This window comes from Sus scrofa, chromosome 4 (genome assembly GCF_000003025.6).
Source record: "Sus scrofa isolate TJ Tabasco breed Duroc chromosome 4, Sscrofa11.1, whole genome shotgun sequence".
Classification (NCBI taxonomy): Eukaryota; Metazoa; Chordata; class Mammalia; order Artiodactyla; family Suidae; genus Sus; species Sus scrofa.
The window spans coordinates 27,960,964-27,975,657 of NC_010446.5; the positions used below are offsets into that span (position 1 = coordinate 27,960,964).

General features: G+C 45.4%; 1 protein-coding gene across 1 annotated transcript in view; it reads left to right on the forward strand.

Moving 5' to 3' along the window:
• The window catches only part of SYBU (syntabulin), a 76,126-nt gene extending 61,700 nt beyond the window's left edge, over window positions 1-14,426 (forward strand). The window contains 5 exon segments of the mRNA XM_021089009.1: window positions 1,398-1,500; window positions 7,650-7,853; window positions 9,235-9,384; window positions 12,588-13,266; window positions 13,269-14,426. Of these exon segments, the coding sequence (XP_020944668.1) occupies window positions 1,398-1,500; window positions 7,650-7,853; window positions 9,235-9,384; window positions 12,588-13,266; window positions 13,269-13,697 (1,565 nt within the window). The 3' untranslated portion in view covers window positions 13,698-14,426.

The following is a 14,694-nucleotide window of genomic DNA, read 5'->3' on the forward strand; positions in this document are numbered from 1 at the left end:
AACAGAAAGAGCCTTGAACAGGGCCTAGAACCTAGTAAGCACGCCATAAGGGGTTATCATCAATAGATGATGACAGTTGCTGTCCACTGCTTGTTAGAAACTCAAGGGATTTAGATTAGTCATATATTTCAACTCAGACATGTGATCTGGCTCTGGCTTCTAGGGCAGAAGAGTCACAAATCATGTTGTAGGAATTGAGAAGTAAGGTCAAATAAAATTGGGTACCTAGATAGATTTTCCAAAAGCATCTGGAAATTTCTAAAAAAAAAAAATCTGGAGTTCCCGTTGTGGCTCATCGGGTTACCAACCGGACCAGTATCCATGAGGATGTGGGTCCAATCCCCGGCCTCACTCAGTGGGTTTAAGGATCCGGCATTGCTCTGGCTGTGGCTTAAACCAGCAGCTGCTGTTCCAATTCAATCCCTAGCTGGGAGCTTCTCATATGCCAAGGGTGCAGCCCTAAAAAGAACCCCCAGAAAAGGGGAGGTTGTTCTGTTACTTCTTCCAGTCCCCTGCACTTCCTTCCTCAGGCAATCCATGCCGTGGAATGTTTTCATTATTGGTATTTGAGAACTATGTATTTTTTGTTAAAAAAATAAATTTATATTATCCTACCACATGGCATGGTTCCAGTTACACACTGAACTCTAGGGGTGCTCCAAATGCAATGTGATCTTCATTAACTAGTAAACAGCCTCACCAGCCACCCCCAAAATGACAATTTCATATTTCAATATCATTCACAGGTTCTGTCACTGTCATTGTGAAGTTTCTTCACTCTTTTTGGAAATGTTCAGTTCCTGCTTTTTGTTAAGGTTCTGTTCTTCCTAGAAAAACTGCAGCTGCAGTCAGAGAAGGTGGATAATCAGATAGTGCCAGTGGGGGCAGTTATCTGGAGCACAGGCTTTCCTCCTGACTGCTTCAGCGGGTTGATTATCTCCAGACCCTAACGTGCCAAATTCAGGTGTGGCTAGCCAACTACAAAGCCTAAAGATAAACTCTCTTGGAAAAACTACTTTGGGGCTGACAAGCATGCTTTTCATTCTGCCCAGTGCTGGGACCGGCCGGTTGATGTTCCGGGAGGGCCTGACGCTCAGGGAGAGGCGGGCATTGCCGCCGCTGGCACCCGGGTCACCACTGATCCTCCGCCGGAAGCCCGGCATCTGTGAAACCTGCCTCTCTGTGCTTGCAAGCTGTGTTTATGAACCAATATCTTCGTGCCTGCGCCTTCTCTCCTCTGCTTTGAGGGAAAGGCTGGGAGCCCAGGAGCGCTGGAACCCAGCCACTTGCTGAGTCGTGCGCAAAGGCGGGGAGCCCGGGACCTGGGAGGGCAGGGAACTGGCCAGAGTGTTCTCTGGTTTCCTTTCCTTCACGCTCCTCTCTCCTTTGTTTTTCAGGTAGCGAAGCCGATTTCAGCTCCTCCAGCAGCACGGGCAGCATCTCGGCGCCTGAGGTCCACATGTCTGCTGCCGGAAGCAAGAGATCCTCTTTCCCACGCAAGTAGGCCCGCCTCCTGCTTCCGGCTCTGTAATTGTTAAAGCGCTTTGCACGCCCAGGCCACTTTCTGTACTTTGTTTCTCAGGACCCACCCGGATTACTGTCCATTATGATTATTCAGGGAATGGTTTTTGTTTTTTACAGTGATTTGCTGTTGGCACTTTGCCCTGCCTTACCCACTTGGTCATGTGGTTGGCCTGTGTTTTGTCCACCCGGGGTGCCCCTCGGCCAGTCCTGGCTCTGGGTCCATTGTTCCTTTTCTCCCTGCCCCTTCCCTCACCCACCTGTGTGCTCACCTGGGTATCAGGCTAGTCGTCTTCCTTTTCCCACCCAGCCTTTCCTTCATGAGACTGTCTTAGAGCTGTGAACCCTCTGACTTTACCCTTTCTTCCAGCTGAGCTTCCTTTTTTATCTTTGTGAAGGAAGCATGATGACGCTGGCCATCTCCAACATTCACTTGGGGAAGGGGTGGAGAAAGTATAAAGTTCATAGGCATGACTCTGCTGCCCACCCCCGTCCCCACCAAAGAGGCAGCAGAACAGAATAGCTAAGTGTGTGGGCTCTGGAGCCAGACTACCTTGGTTTGAATGCCAGCTCCTCCACGTACAGGCTGTGTAGCCCTGAGCAAGTTGCTGAACTCCTCTATGCCTCAGTTTCCTCATCTGTAAAATAGGGCTATAGTCATACTCACTTCATAGGGTTTATTGTTAGGGTTAAGTTATTAGTAAATTCAGGTCAAGTGTAAGATCATTGCTTGAAGCAAAGTAAATATCAACAGATGTACACCATTAATGCTATTTGGATTGGGGGAGAGGACTATGAGGGAAATGGGAATCACTGTTCACATTTGGTAGGGTAGGTTGCCAGCCCCAGGATTCGCTGCTACTGTCAGGGCTTTACTTATTCATTTAGTATTTATTAAGTATCTACTATGAGGCATGTTCTAGAGATACAGTAGTAAACAAAACTTCATGAAAACTATATTTGGGGAATTCCCATTGTGGCTCAGCAGGTTAAGAACCCAACATAGTGTCTGTGAGGATGTGGGTTCAATCCCTGGCCTCACTCAGTGGATTAAGGATCAGGCATTGCCACAAGCTGCGGCCTAGGTTGCAGATGTGGCTCGGATCTGGCGTTGCTATGGCTGTGGCGTAGGCTGGCAGGTGCAGCTCCAATTTGACCCCTGGCCCAGGAATGTCCATATGCTATGAGTGTGGCCCTAAAAAAAAGGGGGAAAAAAAAAACTATATTCATTCTAATTCATTCTAGTAGGGGAAGAAGGATAATATATACATCAATAATATAATTATTTTTAAAACCATGCAGGGAAAGGATATAGAGAGTAATGGCATGTTTGGTATTTTCTAGATGGGCTGGTTCTGGGGGACTGTGACCAGGTAGGTTCTGGGCAGGGAGGGACCTGAACAAAGCGAGGAAAGGAGCCACTCAATACTGGGGGTGAATTATCATTTGAATGTCCTGGGCCACAGTGTCCAAATGTGTAAAAAGTACATTGGACCATGTGATTTTTAAGGTCCCTTGTTGGAGAAAAACTGTTTTGTTTCTAAGACCTTGCAGGACTCAGCAAGCAAATGTTTCCCACTTCTTTTGGGTGAGTAGAGATTTGGCTGATATTTATAAAGGGACCTGAGATCCCCGGTGCCATTTTATTGTTAAAAACAAAGCTGAAGCCAGACAAACTTGTGACTGAAGAGTGAAGTCCACAGCGAAGAAGCACAATTGTTCTATCCCCAAATACCATCTATTTTGGAAGTAAAGTGCCTTTGGGATCACAGGATGTGACTCTAAACCTTCTCTGTACAAATCAGATGTGGCTTGCTCTGAAAATAAGCCATTTATCTCACCCATTCAAGAAATTAGCACACACCCATGGTACAAGGCATCAAAGAACAGAGAGGCAAACACAAAAAGAAATGGTTTGAAGAGGAAGCCAATTTTATTAAGCATTTCAAAGAAATATGTGTGCATGGTTAAATTCCAAGGTAACGTCAGTTATACTGAGTAACTTTAGAGAAAATATTCTAGTCTGGAATCCATGAAGTCTCAGTGATTAAAAATTGATATGTCAAACATAAAATAGCTGAATATAATTATGTGCATATCAGATATACACCTAACAGACAGGAAGGTGTAACTGGCAAATGTTCTATCCATTATCCCCACTTTTTTATCTGACCCAGGCACAAAGCACTATCAGTAGATCTGAGGTATTTCACCTAATCTTTCTGTTTTACAGGACCTTGCATTGAGGACAACTCCTCTGGAAGGGGCGGGTATCCATGCCATACTTTAAAATAGCTTATGATCCCTTTAATTGGCTTGCTCCTCTTGCAATCAGTGAATTTTCTCTCTGGAGAATTAGCTCCTGGGAGGAAGGCTAGCAGGAGCATTTGGTGAAGGGGTGGATGATATGAAGGACAGGTGGAGTTGGAGAGAATATTTTTGACAGGTGATTTTAAAAATAGAACTTAAAAGGTTTACAAATGATCTCTTGTTAGAAGCCTACTCTGCTGATATTTCTGGGGAATTGTCTTTCTTAAACTAAAACCATAATCTGATCAGAGACAGATAAAAGTGAGAGGAAGAAAAAAAATGCTTAGAATTTAGAGTCAGGTGGGAGTTCTCATCATGGCTCAGTGGTTAACAAATCTGACTAGGAACCATGAGGTTGCGGGTTCGGTCCCTGCCCTTGCTCAGTGGGTTAACGATCCGGCGTTGCCATGAGCTGTGGTGTAGGTTGCAGACGCGGCTCGGATCCCGCATTGCTATGGCTCTGGCATAGGCTGGTGGCTACAGCTCCGACTGGACCCCTAGCCTGGGAACCTCCGTATGCCGTGGGAGTGGCCCAAGAAATGGCAAAAAAGACAAAAAAAAAAAAAAAAAAAAAAAAAAAAGAATTTAGAGTCAGGTGGATCTGGGCTTGAGTTCAGTGACCATCATTCATCAGATGGTCCCAGAGCCCTGAGCCTCAGTTTCCTGTCCTGGAAAATGGGGTAGTAATGGCATTGACCTCACTAAGTTAAATGAACTGATAGATATGAATGCTTGATGCAGTGCCCAGAGCTCAGTAAGAGTCCTTAAATGGTTGTTTGTGTCAGTAAAGGTAGTGGTAGTGATTGTATTTGTTTGCTCAGCCTTTTACAACAAAATACCAGACTGGGGGCCTTAACGGAAATTTACTTTCTCACACTTCAGAGGCCTGAAGGTTGAGATCAAGGTGTCAGCAGGACTGGCTTCTTCAGAGGCCTCTCACCTTGGCCTCCAGGTGGCCATCTTGTCCCTGCTTCTGCACACGTCTTTTCTCTGTGCCTGTCTGTGTCCAAATTTCCTCTTCTTATAAGGACAGAAGTCAAATTGGATTAGGGGCCCACCCTAAGGGCCACATTTAAACATAAATACCTTTGCAAAGCCCCATTTCCAAATACAGTCACATTCCTAGGTCCTGGGGGTTAGGGTTTCAACCTTTGAACTTGGGGAGGACACCGTTGGCCCATAAAGATGATGAGGGTGTGGATGTCACCGGAATTTAAATTTAAAGACCTCTATTTAAATCCCAGTTAAGCTATGAATTCTTGGACCACTTTTTTCCCGGAGCCTCAGTTACTTCACATAACTGAGTACTTCCTGCATCTCATGTAATGTAAAAGGGAAGTGGATGTTGTACCAGCCTTATTGTCATAAGCCTTATTGCCATGATTGGTCAAAATTAAGGGAAATAATGGACATGAAGCACCTGCAACAGGGCTTGGATCACAGAAGGTCCTCAGTAAAGGTTAACTCAGAATAGAATCCTCAGGTCAAAATGAGGGAGAGCTCTTTACTTTTTCTCCTGATTTGTGATGGTTAACCCTCCGTGTTTCTCACAGCCACATTAAGAAATAGGCCAATTACTACCAGACTGTGAAGTGAAGAATAGAGAAGCCTATCCAAGCCAGAATACATGTTCCATTCTCATGAAGGCCTCCCCACCCACCCCCCAGGAAACTGCTGAAGTTGGTTTGTCACAAAGCCATCAGCCCATCTGTTCCATATAAAGTGTCCCCTTCTCAGAAAAATGAGGCAGAGTCCATTTGGATGATTTCAAAAGGAAAGAACTTTTTAACTTTAGAGTTTGGTGATGTTTCATTTATATGTGATTTACTGGGTTGACTGCTGATTGAAACTGTATTTGATTTTAAGTAATTGTGGGTTTGGAGCCAAATAGACCCCCCCCCCACACTCATACTCACATTCACTCACGTTTCTCAGTGAGCTATGTCAGTTGGATACAGCTGTAATCAAAACCTCAAAGAAGAGACTGTGAAAAAGCAGTCCTGCTATTTGAAAGGGGTCTTGTTCCCTTTTCTTTCCTGGTAATGTCATCAAGACATATTCCTGACCTAGACGTGCTATCCTATTTAAGTAATTTCAACATTCTCAAGATGCCTCTTTACTCAAATCTATGGAACTAGATTAACAGGGAAGTTCATACAGGTTTATCCAGAAAGAGTACCCTAAAGTTGAATTGCCCTTAACAGCTTACCCACTGTAGTCACGCATTGTTTGATTTACTTTCCTCTGTGAGGAATGCACAGGAAGTTAACATATATCCCCATATATTAAGTGGCTTACGTGCCTAAATTCCTAATAAGTGGTAGTGCCAGGACTTCAACCCAGTTTATTGACTTTGTCATTTAGAGAGTACCTAGCAGGTACCAGGAGGTAGTGGGGATGCAAAAGCACAGGTTGTGTTTCTGCCCTCAGGATGCCCTAGTCTAGTGGGAAGGACAGGTGTGCAGTCGTGATGCATGTGATCAGCTCCAAGGCGGAGTCCATTCAGAGTATTAGGGAGCACCAAGAAATGGCATCAAAGCTGGCCTCAAGAAGGAAGAATCCAGAGAAGGCTACTTGGGGGAGGTTCCCATCAGTCTTGAAGTAGGAGGCATCCAGAGGCTCAGGGTAGGGAGCAGAAGAATGTTCCAGGCAGAAACAATGATAAGTTCAAAACTGAAAAGATAATGGAGAGCTCGGACCATCAGGAAACTATAAGTCGTCTGGAATGCAGGGGCAGGAGTGGGGATGGGCGTTGGTTGGCTTAGATGGGGTGGTGCCATCACACTTTGTGAGCCGTATTAAGGAGTCTGGCCTTTATTCTGGGGGCAGCAGGGAGCCATTGAATGGAGTTGAGGAGGGCAGGGATCCTCAAATTCCATTTTAGAAAGGCCTCTTCAGCCACTGGGTCAGCCTCCTTGCTGGAGGGGCAAGACAAGAGGTAGGGAATGAAAAGGGGGCTAACATGACAGCAGTTAAAGATAGAGGTTGTGCTAAGGCTTTGGGGATGGAAAGAAAAGGGAAAAAAAAAAAGGTGGTTAAAATTAGATGATACATTTATCTGGGTTATATTTATCTGTCCCGTTTTTTCCTCCTTTATGGGCAAACCCCATCTCTTCATCCTCCAAATGAACCACCCTGGTTTTCTTACCCCAGCAGGAAGCAAACCCGAATATTTTAAAGTGAAAACAGGTATATACTTGGAACAAAAGCCATGTCTTCAAAACGGCCTCCAAAATGAACCTAAACCCAACCAGTATCTTACATGGTTTGTGTTTTTAGCTGGGTTTTAATCCAAAACAAGCTTTATGGTCAGAAACTATTTGAAAGAACACACATGGGCAGTGACCTGTGCTGGTGACACAGGAGAGAAAATATTGGGCAGGTGTGAAGAAGACCGCTTGTAAAGCCAGGCTTCTCTAATAATTGTATTGCCTTCCAAGCCTATAGATTGGATTTCCTCAGTGGTAACTAGCATTAAGAAGGAGCCAACAAAACAAAACAGAAAACAAATTGGAGTTCCCATTGTGGCTCAGCAGAAGTGACCCCAACTAGTATCCATGAAGATGCAGGTTCAATCCCTGCTCTCCCTCAGTGGGTTAAGGCTCTGGCATTGCCCTGAGCTGTGATGTAGATTGCAGACACAGCTCGGATCCCGCATTTTGGTGGCTGTGGTGTAGGCCGGATTCAGCCTCTAGCCTGGGAATTTCATATGCCACGGGTTCAGCCCTAAAAATCAAAAAAAAAAGAAGGAAGAGAGCATGGGCATTTGGGTATCTGCAGCCCCAAGGATTCTGACATTCTTCATGCTTTCCTCCCAGTCGAGGTCCCCATGGGCGGAGCAATGGAGCATCATCCTACAAGCCTGGCAACAGCCCTCCCTCCCCTCGGGAGAAGGACCTTCTGTCCATGTTGTGCAGGAATCAGCTGAGTCCCATAAACACCCATCCCAGTTATGCACCTTCATCCCCCAGTAGCAGCAACTCCGGCTCCTACAAAGGAAGTGACTGCAGCCCCATCCTGAGGTGAGTGCTTCTGTCTCCCAGTTCATGGTTCTCAGTTTGTCCTACTTGGTAAGCTTCTCTTAAAAAAAAAAAAAATTATACAACTCTTGATCCCCTGCCTTGCTCTGTAATACCACACTTCTCTTTCCTTCTGCACACTCAGCTAATCCTTCAAGGGCTGCTGCGGAAAGGACACGAGCCACAATTTCTAATAAGGTTCAGCAGTGCAAGGAGTGGCAGTAGGAAGGTCCTGTGCATTTTCCTCTGAACAGGGAAGAGCCATTCACCAGAGGTCTATTGAGTATCTTGTTGTGCTGCGTAAAGCCCCGGGAATAGAGCAGTAAGCAGCAGAGACAGTCCCTGTACTTACTGCTCAGAGAAGACAGACCCCAGAGGAGAAGGAAAACAGTAGCCATCTAATGACAGAAATGCAGTAGGGCTACTCTGCCAATACCTGTTGTTATATGTGTGTGTTAAATGTAGGGATGGGCTCCAACTCGGGCCAGACGAGCCAGAGGAGGCCTCTCTGAAAAAGTGGAATTGAAATGAGATCTGAAGATCAAGTAAGGAATGAAGTCACCCCTGAATGGAATGAGGTTGCAGAAAAAAAGAACTGCACATCCAAAGGGGCCCCAACAGGAGGGCTGGAGGCTTGGGATCTGGATTCGGGCCATCTTGGATGGAGTGCAGGCTCGGGAGAAGCAGGGCGAGTGCAGTGGCTTGGACGGGGTCCCAAGTTGGGAAGAAGCTGCCAGCCCTTCTCCTTCAGTCTCTCCTTTTGGGTGTCCAGTTTCATTAGCCAGCTCACTCACAGCAGGGGTGCCCAGCTTCAGGCCAGGCAGAGTGGGGCCAGGATTCTAGCAAGGGAAGTTTTGTAGAACTCCAGACAAAATGTATCTGGTGAGAGTGGACCAGCCTCTTTCTCTTCAAAGGAGGGAACTTTCCACCAAAGCAGCACACTCCCACCAGGGACTGGTGTCAGAACAATCTGAATTCAACTAACAACAATCAGGATCTTTAAGCAAGGGGTCCACTGTGTGGAAAGCTAGGTCGTCTTGCTCCCCTCCCTCTGTCCCACCTGCCCCCATTCATTGTCCTGTCACATAGCAGCATGTTACTCTGCGTGGACAATGGTGCATTATTTTATCTGAGATCATTCCTATGCCATAGAAAATCTCCCTCTCCACTGTCCCCTCCCTCTCCACTGTCCCCACCCCCTCCACACACAGCCCACCCCCCTCCATCTTCCCAGCTATCGACAGTCCTAAGATTGGCAGGTGCATTACTGTTCCCCTTCTGAGTTTGAGACCCCAGCGCATAGCTGCCATTTCTTCTCAAGCTATTAGCTATTCATGAACTTCTTTTTATAAAAAATGTAACATCATTACTTGGATCATTTCAGGCGGTCTGGAAGGTACATGTCCTGTGGTGAAAATCATGGTGTCAAACCCCCAAATCCAGAGCAGTACCTGACTCCTCTGCAGCAGAAGGAGGTAACAGTGAGACACCTGAAGACCAAGCTCAAGGAATCTGAGCGCAGACTGCATGAGAGGTGAATCCGTATTCCCTGCACGCTGCAGCTTAGATTTTTTCCTTTCCATAAAATGGAGTATGAACCCATGCTGTAGAAAAACAGAAGAGGGAGTTCCTGTCATGGTTCAGTGGTTAACAAACCCAGCTAGTATCCATGAGGATGCCGGTTCGATCCCTGGCCTTGCTCAGTGGATTAAGGATCCGGTGTTGCTGTGAGCTGTGGTGTAGATGGTAGACATGGCTCAAATTGCTGTGGCTGTGGTATAGGCCAGCAGCTATAGCTCTGATTGGACCTCTAGACTGGGAACTTCCATATGCCATGGGAGTGGCCCTAAAAAAAGACAAAAAAAAAAGAAGAAGAAAAATGAAAAAATTTCATCAGGTTTCTTAGACTAAAAAGAGCCATTTTATACTCCTGCATGATTTGGCCATTTTGGGAGCTTGGGGAACCCTCCTGGATTGAAAGGGACCTTCTGCTTTTTCTGGGTGTGTACAGTTTTGACAGGAAGAGTTGGGCGTGTGTGACTATTTTTAAATGGCAGGAACACTTAAAGGAACAATCCCATCCTTCAACAGAATGGGTCACACACACTGGGCCCCTGTGAAGGCCTGTTTCTCTCTCTATGGCCACGTGCATTGCGATTCCTACAAGCTATTTCTGTGCTCAAGGAAGAGGTTCATTATTCTTGGCCAAGTGTTATGGTAATTAAAAAACAATAACAACAAAAAAACCCAACCCAAGCTTAAGAGATCTAATCTCAGAGAAAAAAAGACCTCTGACATCTTGGAACAGGCCACATTTTCTGCTCGATGGTTTTTTTCCCTGTTATTTTTCAACTGACAAGCAGAGCTCTGACCAGAGTGGCTGAGAACTCAGGGTAAGGGTGACATGAGTCAGATGCTACTTTCTGGAAGTCTTTGGTGTATGATTTGGAGAATCTGTGGGAGGGTTTGCATAGTCATGGGATAGAGGCAATGCAGTGAAACTGGAGAATAGTCAAGTCCAAACTTAAAGAAGCAGAACGTCTATTCAGTATGTCAGAATCCTAACTGCCTGGTCTTCAAATCCACTGAGAATAGAAGGACATACGTTTTCATTGACTATGAAGAGATTATATGTGAGGAAAAATTTTTTTTGACAAATATCGTGAAATAGGGTCCTGTGAAGGATCTAAAAAAATATAATAGATTCCTCTCAGTGTAGGATGGATCCAATGCCATCTTACCTGAGAGGAGATAGAATTATCAGCATCTCACAAAGTCCTTACTACATATAGCATTTTAAGATTTTTTTTAAAAAATTTAATTATCAGGGAGTTCCTGTCATGGCTCAGTGGTTAACGAATCTGACTAGGAACCATGAGGTTGCGGGTTCGATTCCTGGTCTTGCTCAGTGGGTTAAGGATCCAGTGTTGCTGGAGCTATGGGGTAGGTCACAGACATGGCTTGGACCCCGCATTGCTGTGGCTCTGGTGTAGGCCAGCGGCTACAGCTCCTATTAGACCCCTAGCCTGGGAACCTCCATATGCCCCACGGGTACAGCCCTAGAAAAGACAAAAAAGACAAAAAAAAATTTAATTATCATCGGAATATGGTCAGAACTATTTTGCAGTGCTGAAACTTATCACTTTGCCTTCTGGTTTTTTGGGGGTGTTTTTTTGTTTTTTGGGTTTTTTTTTTTTTTTGTCTTTTTTTGTTTTGTTTTTTGTCTTTTTGCCATTTTCTTGGGCCACTCCCATGGCATATGGAGGTTCCCAGGCTAGGGGTTGAATCGGAGCTGTGGCCACCAGCCTATGCCAGAGCCACAGCAATATGGGATCCGAGCTGCGTCTGCAACCTACACCACAGCTCACGGCAACGCCGGATTGTTAACCCACTGAGTAAGGCCAGGGATCGAACCCGCAACCTCATGGTTCCTAGTCGGATTTGTCAACCACTGAGCCACCACGGGAACTCCTGCCTTCTGTTTTTGATAGGTAATTAAAAGTGATATGGGCTTTTCTTCCACAAATTGTTTTGTGGACATATGAAAGAGTAGGCTATGGAAAGCAGGCTAAGAGACTCTAATGTACTTGAATAAAACAATTTCAATATTAAGTACAGGACTGCTTCAAAGATATTGCATATTTGGTTCCAGACCACTGAAATAAAGCAAATGTTGCAGTAAAGCAAGTCATGAATTTTTTTTTCACTTCTCAGTGCATACAAAAGTTATGTTTAGGGAGTTCCTGTTGTGGCTCTGCAATAATGAACCTGACTAGTATCCATGAGGATACAGGTTTGATCCCTAGCCTGCTCAGTGGGTTAAGGATCTGATGTTGCCATGAGCTGCGGTGTAAGTCAAAAACGCTGCTTAGATCTGGTTGCTGTGGCTGTAGTGTAGGCCAGAAGCTGCAGCTCTGATTCAGCACTTAGCCTGGGAACTTCCGTATGATGAAGGTGCACACCTAAAAAGAAAAATTATGTTTACACTGTACTCTCGTATACTAAGCATGCAATATCATTATGTCTAAAAAATGTATAAACCTTAATTTAAAAATATCTCGAAGTTCCCGTTGTGGCTCAGTGGGTTAAGAACCAACATAATGCCCCTGAGCATGTAGGTTTGATCCCTGGTCTTGCTCAGTGGATTAAGGATCTTGCATTGCAAACTGCAGTGTAGGTCAAGAATGTAGCTAGGATCCGGCATAGCTGTGGCTGTGGCATAGGCCAGCAGCTGTAGCTCTATTTCAACCCCTAGCCCAGAACTTACATGTTGCCGAAAGTGCAGCCATAAAAAGAAAATAAATAAATAAGAAAAAACAAGAATTCCTTATTGCCAAAAAATGCTAACCAGCATCTGACAAAGCAGGGTTACCACAAACCTTACATTTGTAAAAAAACAAAATCCCTGTGAAAGAATAGAGCAAAGTGCTGTGAACAGAGTCCTGCCTATGTTGAATAGAGGATAATGCTTGAAAAGTACTTTGTGCAAAGTCAGACACATAATGAGTATTCAAAAAGGAAAAAAAAATAGTATTTTTATTCTGATTCTATTTACTGCCATTATCTTAACTATTTTACAATTAAGGGGGCAGCTCAGGGCAAAAGAAACACATTTCAAAACTGATTTAACCTGTACATTTCCACTGGCAGAGCATGGACTCCTGGCTGGTGGCAGAATGACTTTCTGTCTCATTCAGAGTTGGCCTTTTTCTAAGTGGTGCTGTCTTCTCAATCTAGGGAGAGTGAGATTGTGGAGCTGAAGTCCCAGCTGGCCCGTATGCGGGAAGACTGGATTGAAGAAGAGTGCCACCGGGTGGAGGCCCAGCTGGCCCTCAAGGAAGCCAGGAAGGAGATTAAACAGCTCAAACAGGTCATTGAAACTATGAGGAGCAGCTTGGCAGATAAAGACAAAGGCATCCAGAAATATTTTGTGGACATAAACATTCAAAACAAGAAGTTGGAGTCTCTGCTTCAGAGCATGGAGATGGCACACAGTGGCTCTCTGAGGGACGAGCTGTGTCTAGACTTTCCCTGTGACTCCCCAGAGAAGGGCTTAGCCCTCAGCATGGCTTTTGGCAAGTCCACCGATGGGCTGTCTCCCGAAGAGCCAGTTCCAGAGGAAGGGGCCGCCAACGAGCTGCTGGTGAGAGATGACATGGCCAATGGCACAGATTTGTTTGATGAGATTGTGACAGCCACCACCACGGAGGCCGGAGACCTGGAGCTTCTTCATTCCAGCTGTGGGGCGAAGGTCCTTGAGATGGTGCTCCCGGCGGGGAGTCATCAGGAAGCGAGCAGCCCGGTGGCAGAGCAGGCGGTGCAGACCGATGTGGTGCCCTACAGCCCTGCCCTCTCTGAGCTCATCCAGTATGTGCTCAAGCTCCAGGACCCCTGTCCCTCCCGCTCCACATCCCCGAGGATGAGTCCGGGGCTGACTCGACCGAAAGCTTCCTGGAGTCCATCTCTGCATTCGTGGTTGATTTAACCCCGAGAAATCCTAACTCAGCCATCCTTTTGTCTCCCGTGGAGACCCCGTCGGCCTCGGTGGCGCGGCAGGTGCGCGGGAACCGCCTTATGGGAGAGCTGGATTTTGCAGGCTCCGCGGAAGAACCGTTGGACAGCCTCGTCCCAGTGTCGTACGGTGCCGTGGGCAGGCGGTACTGGAGCAGCAGTTTCCTGGTGGATCTCCTGGCTGTGGCTGCTCCCGTGGTGCCCACTGTGCTGTGGGCCTTCAGTACTCAGAGAGGGGGAACAGATCCTGTCTACAACATCGGGGCTTTGCTGCGGGGCTGCTGCGTGGTGGCTCTGCACTCGCTCCGCCGTACCACCTATCATATCAAAACCTAAAGAAAAGATGTCGTGTCCCTGTGCCAATCTGTCCCGTGTGGCCTGGAGCCAGGTGGAGAAACAGCGGGTCGCCTGGTAGCGGTCTCCTTCGGTTTTTGCCCCTCGGTATTTGATTTGCACTATATTTAGTTGAAGCCTGTTCACTGCTGAAAACCAGAGGTATCTTCAAAGGCATGGAGACCTGGTTCCAGTAAATGTCCCACCAGTGTGATATAGAAAGCATGCTCGTGACCCTGCCGCATCGTCTGAGGTACCCGTGCTTATCCTAGTGGTTCAGGAAGAGAAAATGCAAAGTTTGCACTTTCCAGACAGCTTCTGTAAGGCTGGCATGTTATCTCCTTGCTTTGCTTTGTGCCGTTTTAAAATGTGTAATTGTTACAGCATTCCAGTGGTCTTGTGCATAGCAGGGGACTGTAACCAAAAATAAAAATGTATTTGTGTAATTGATTTGAAGAAGTCTTGAATAGCTCTTTAGTGTCTTACTTGAGATTGATAAGATTTGAGCATTTTCAGTTTTTTACTAAATGTGTGTAGCTGCAAGTCTTAAATGGCTTATCTGTTCTTCAACCTGTTAATTGATTAAACTATTTAAGTTTACATTGTATTAACTTATTTTTTGCTTATTATATATAATGTTTTATTGAAAATTGTTTGTAACGAGATACTTCAGCATGATGAAAATAAAGATTAGTGTTTCCCTTTAAATAAACATTTTATCCTCCTATAAAATAGACTCTGTGATTTTATGTCTACACTGGTAAGAAAGACTAAATGGATAGCAGATCTTACCATCTTTATCAGTAGAGGTCTATAACAATGGAACTAAATGATAAAGAGGGAGAAAGAATTATTTAAAGTAAGGTGAGGGTTTCCTACTGTGTCTTTTAAAAAGCATTGTTTCTGAATACAAGTAGCTTTGATTGTTTTTTTGCCCTGAAATTATCCACACACTTGTTTTTCTACATATTTATTTGGTAAGGATATATTGAGTATTTTT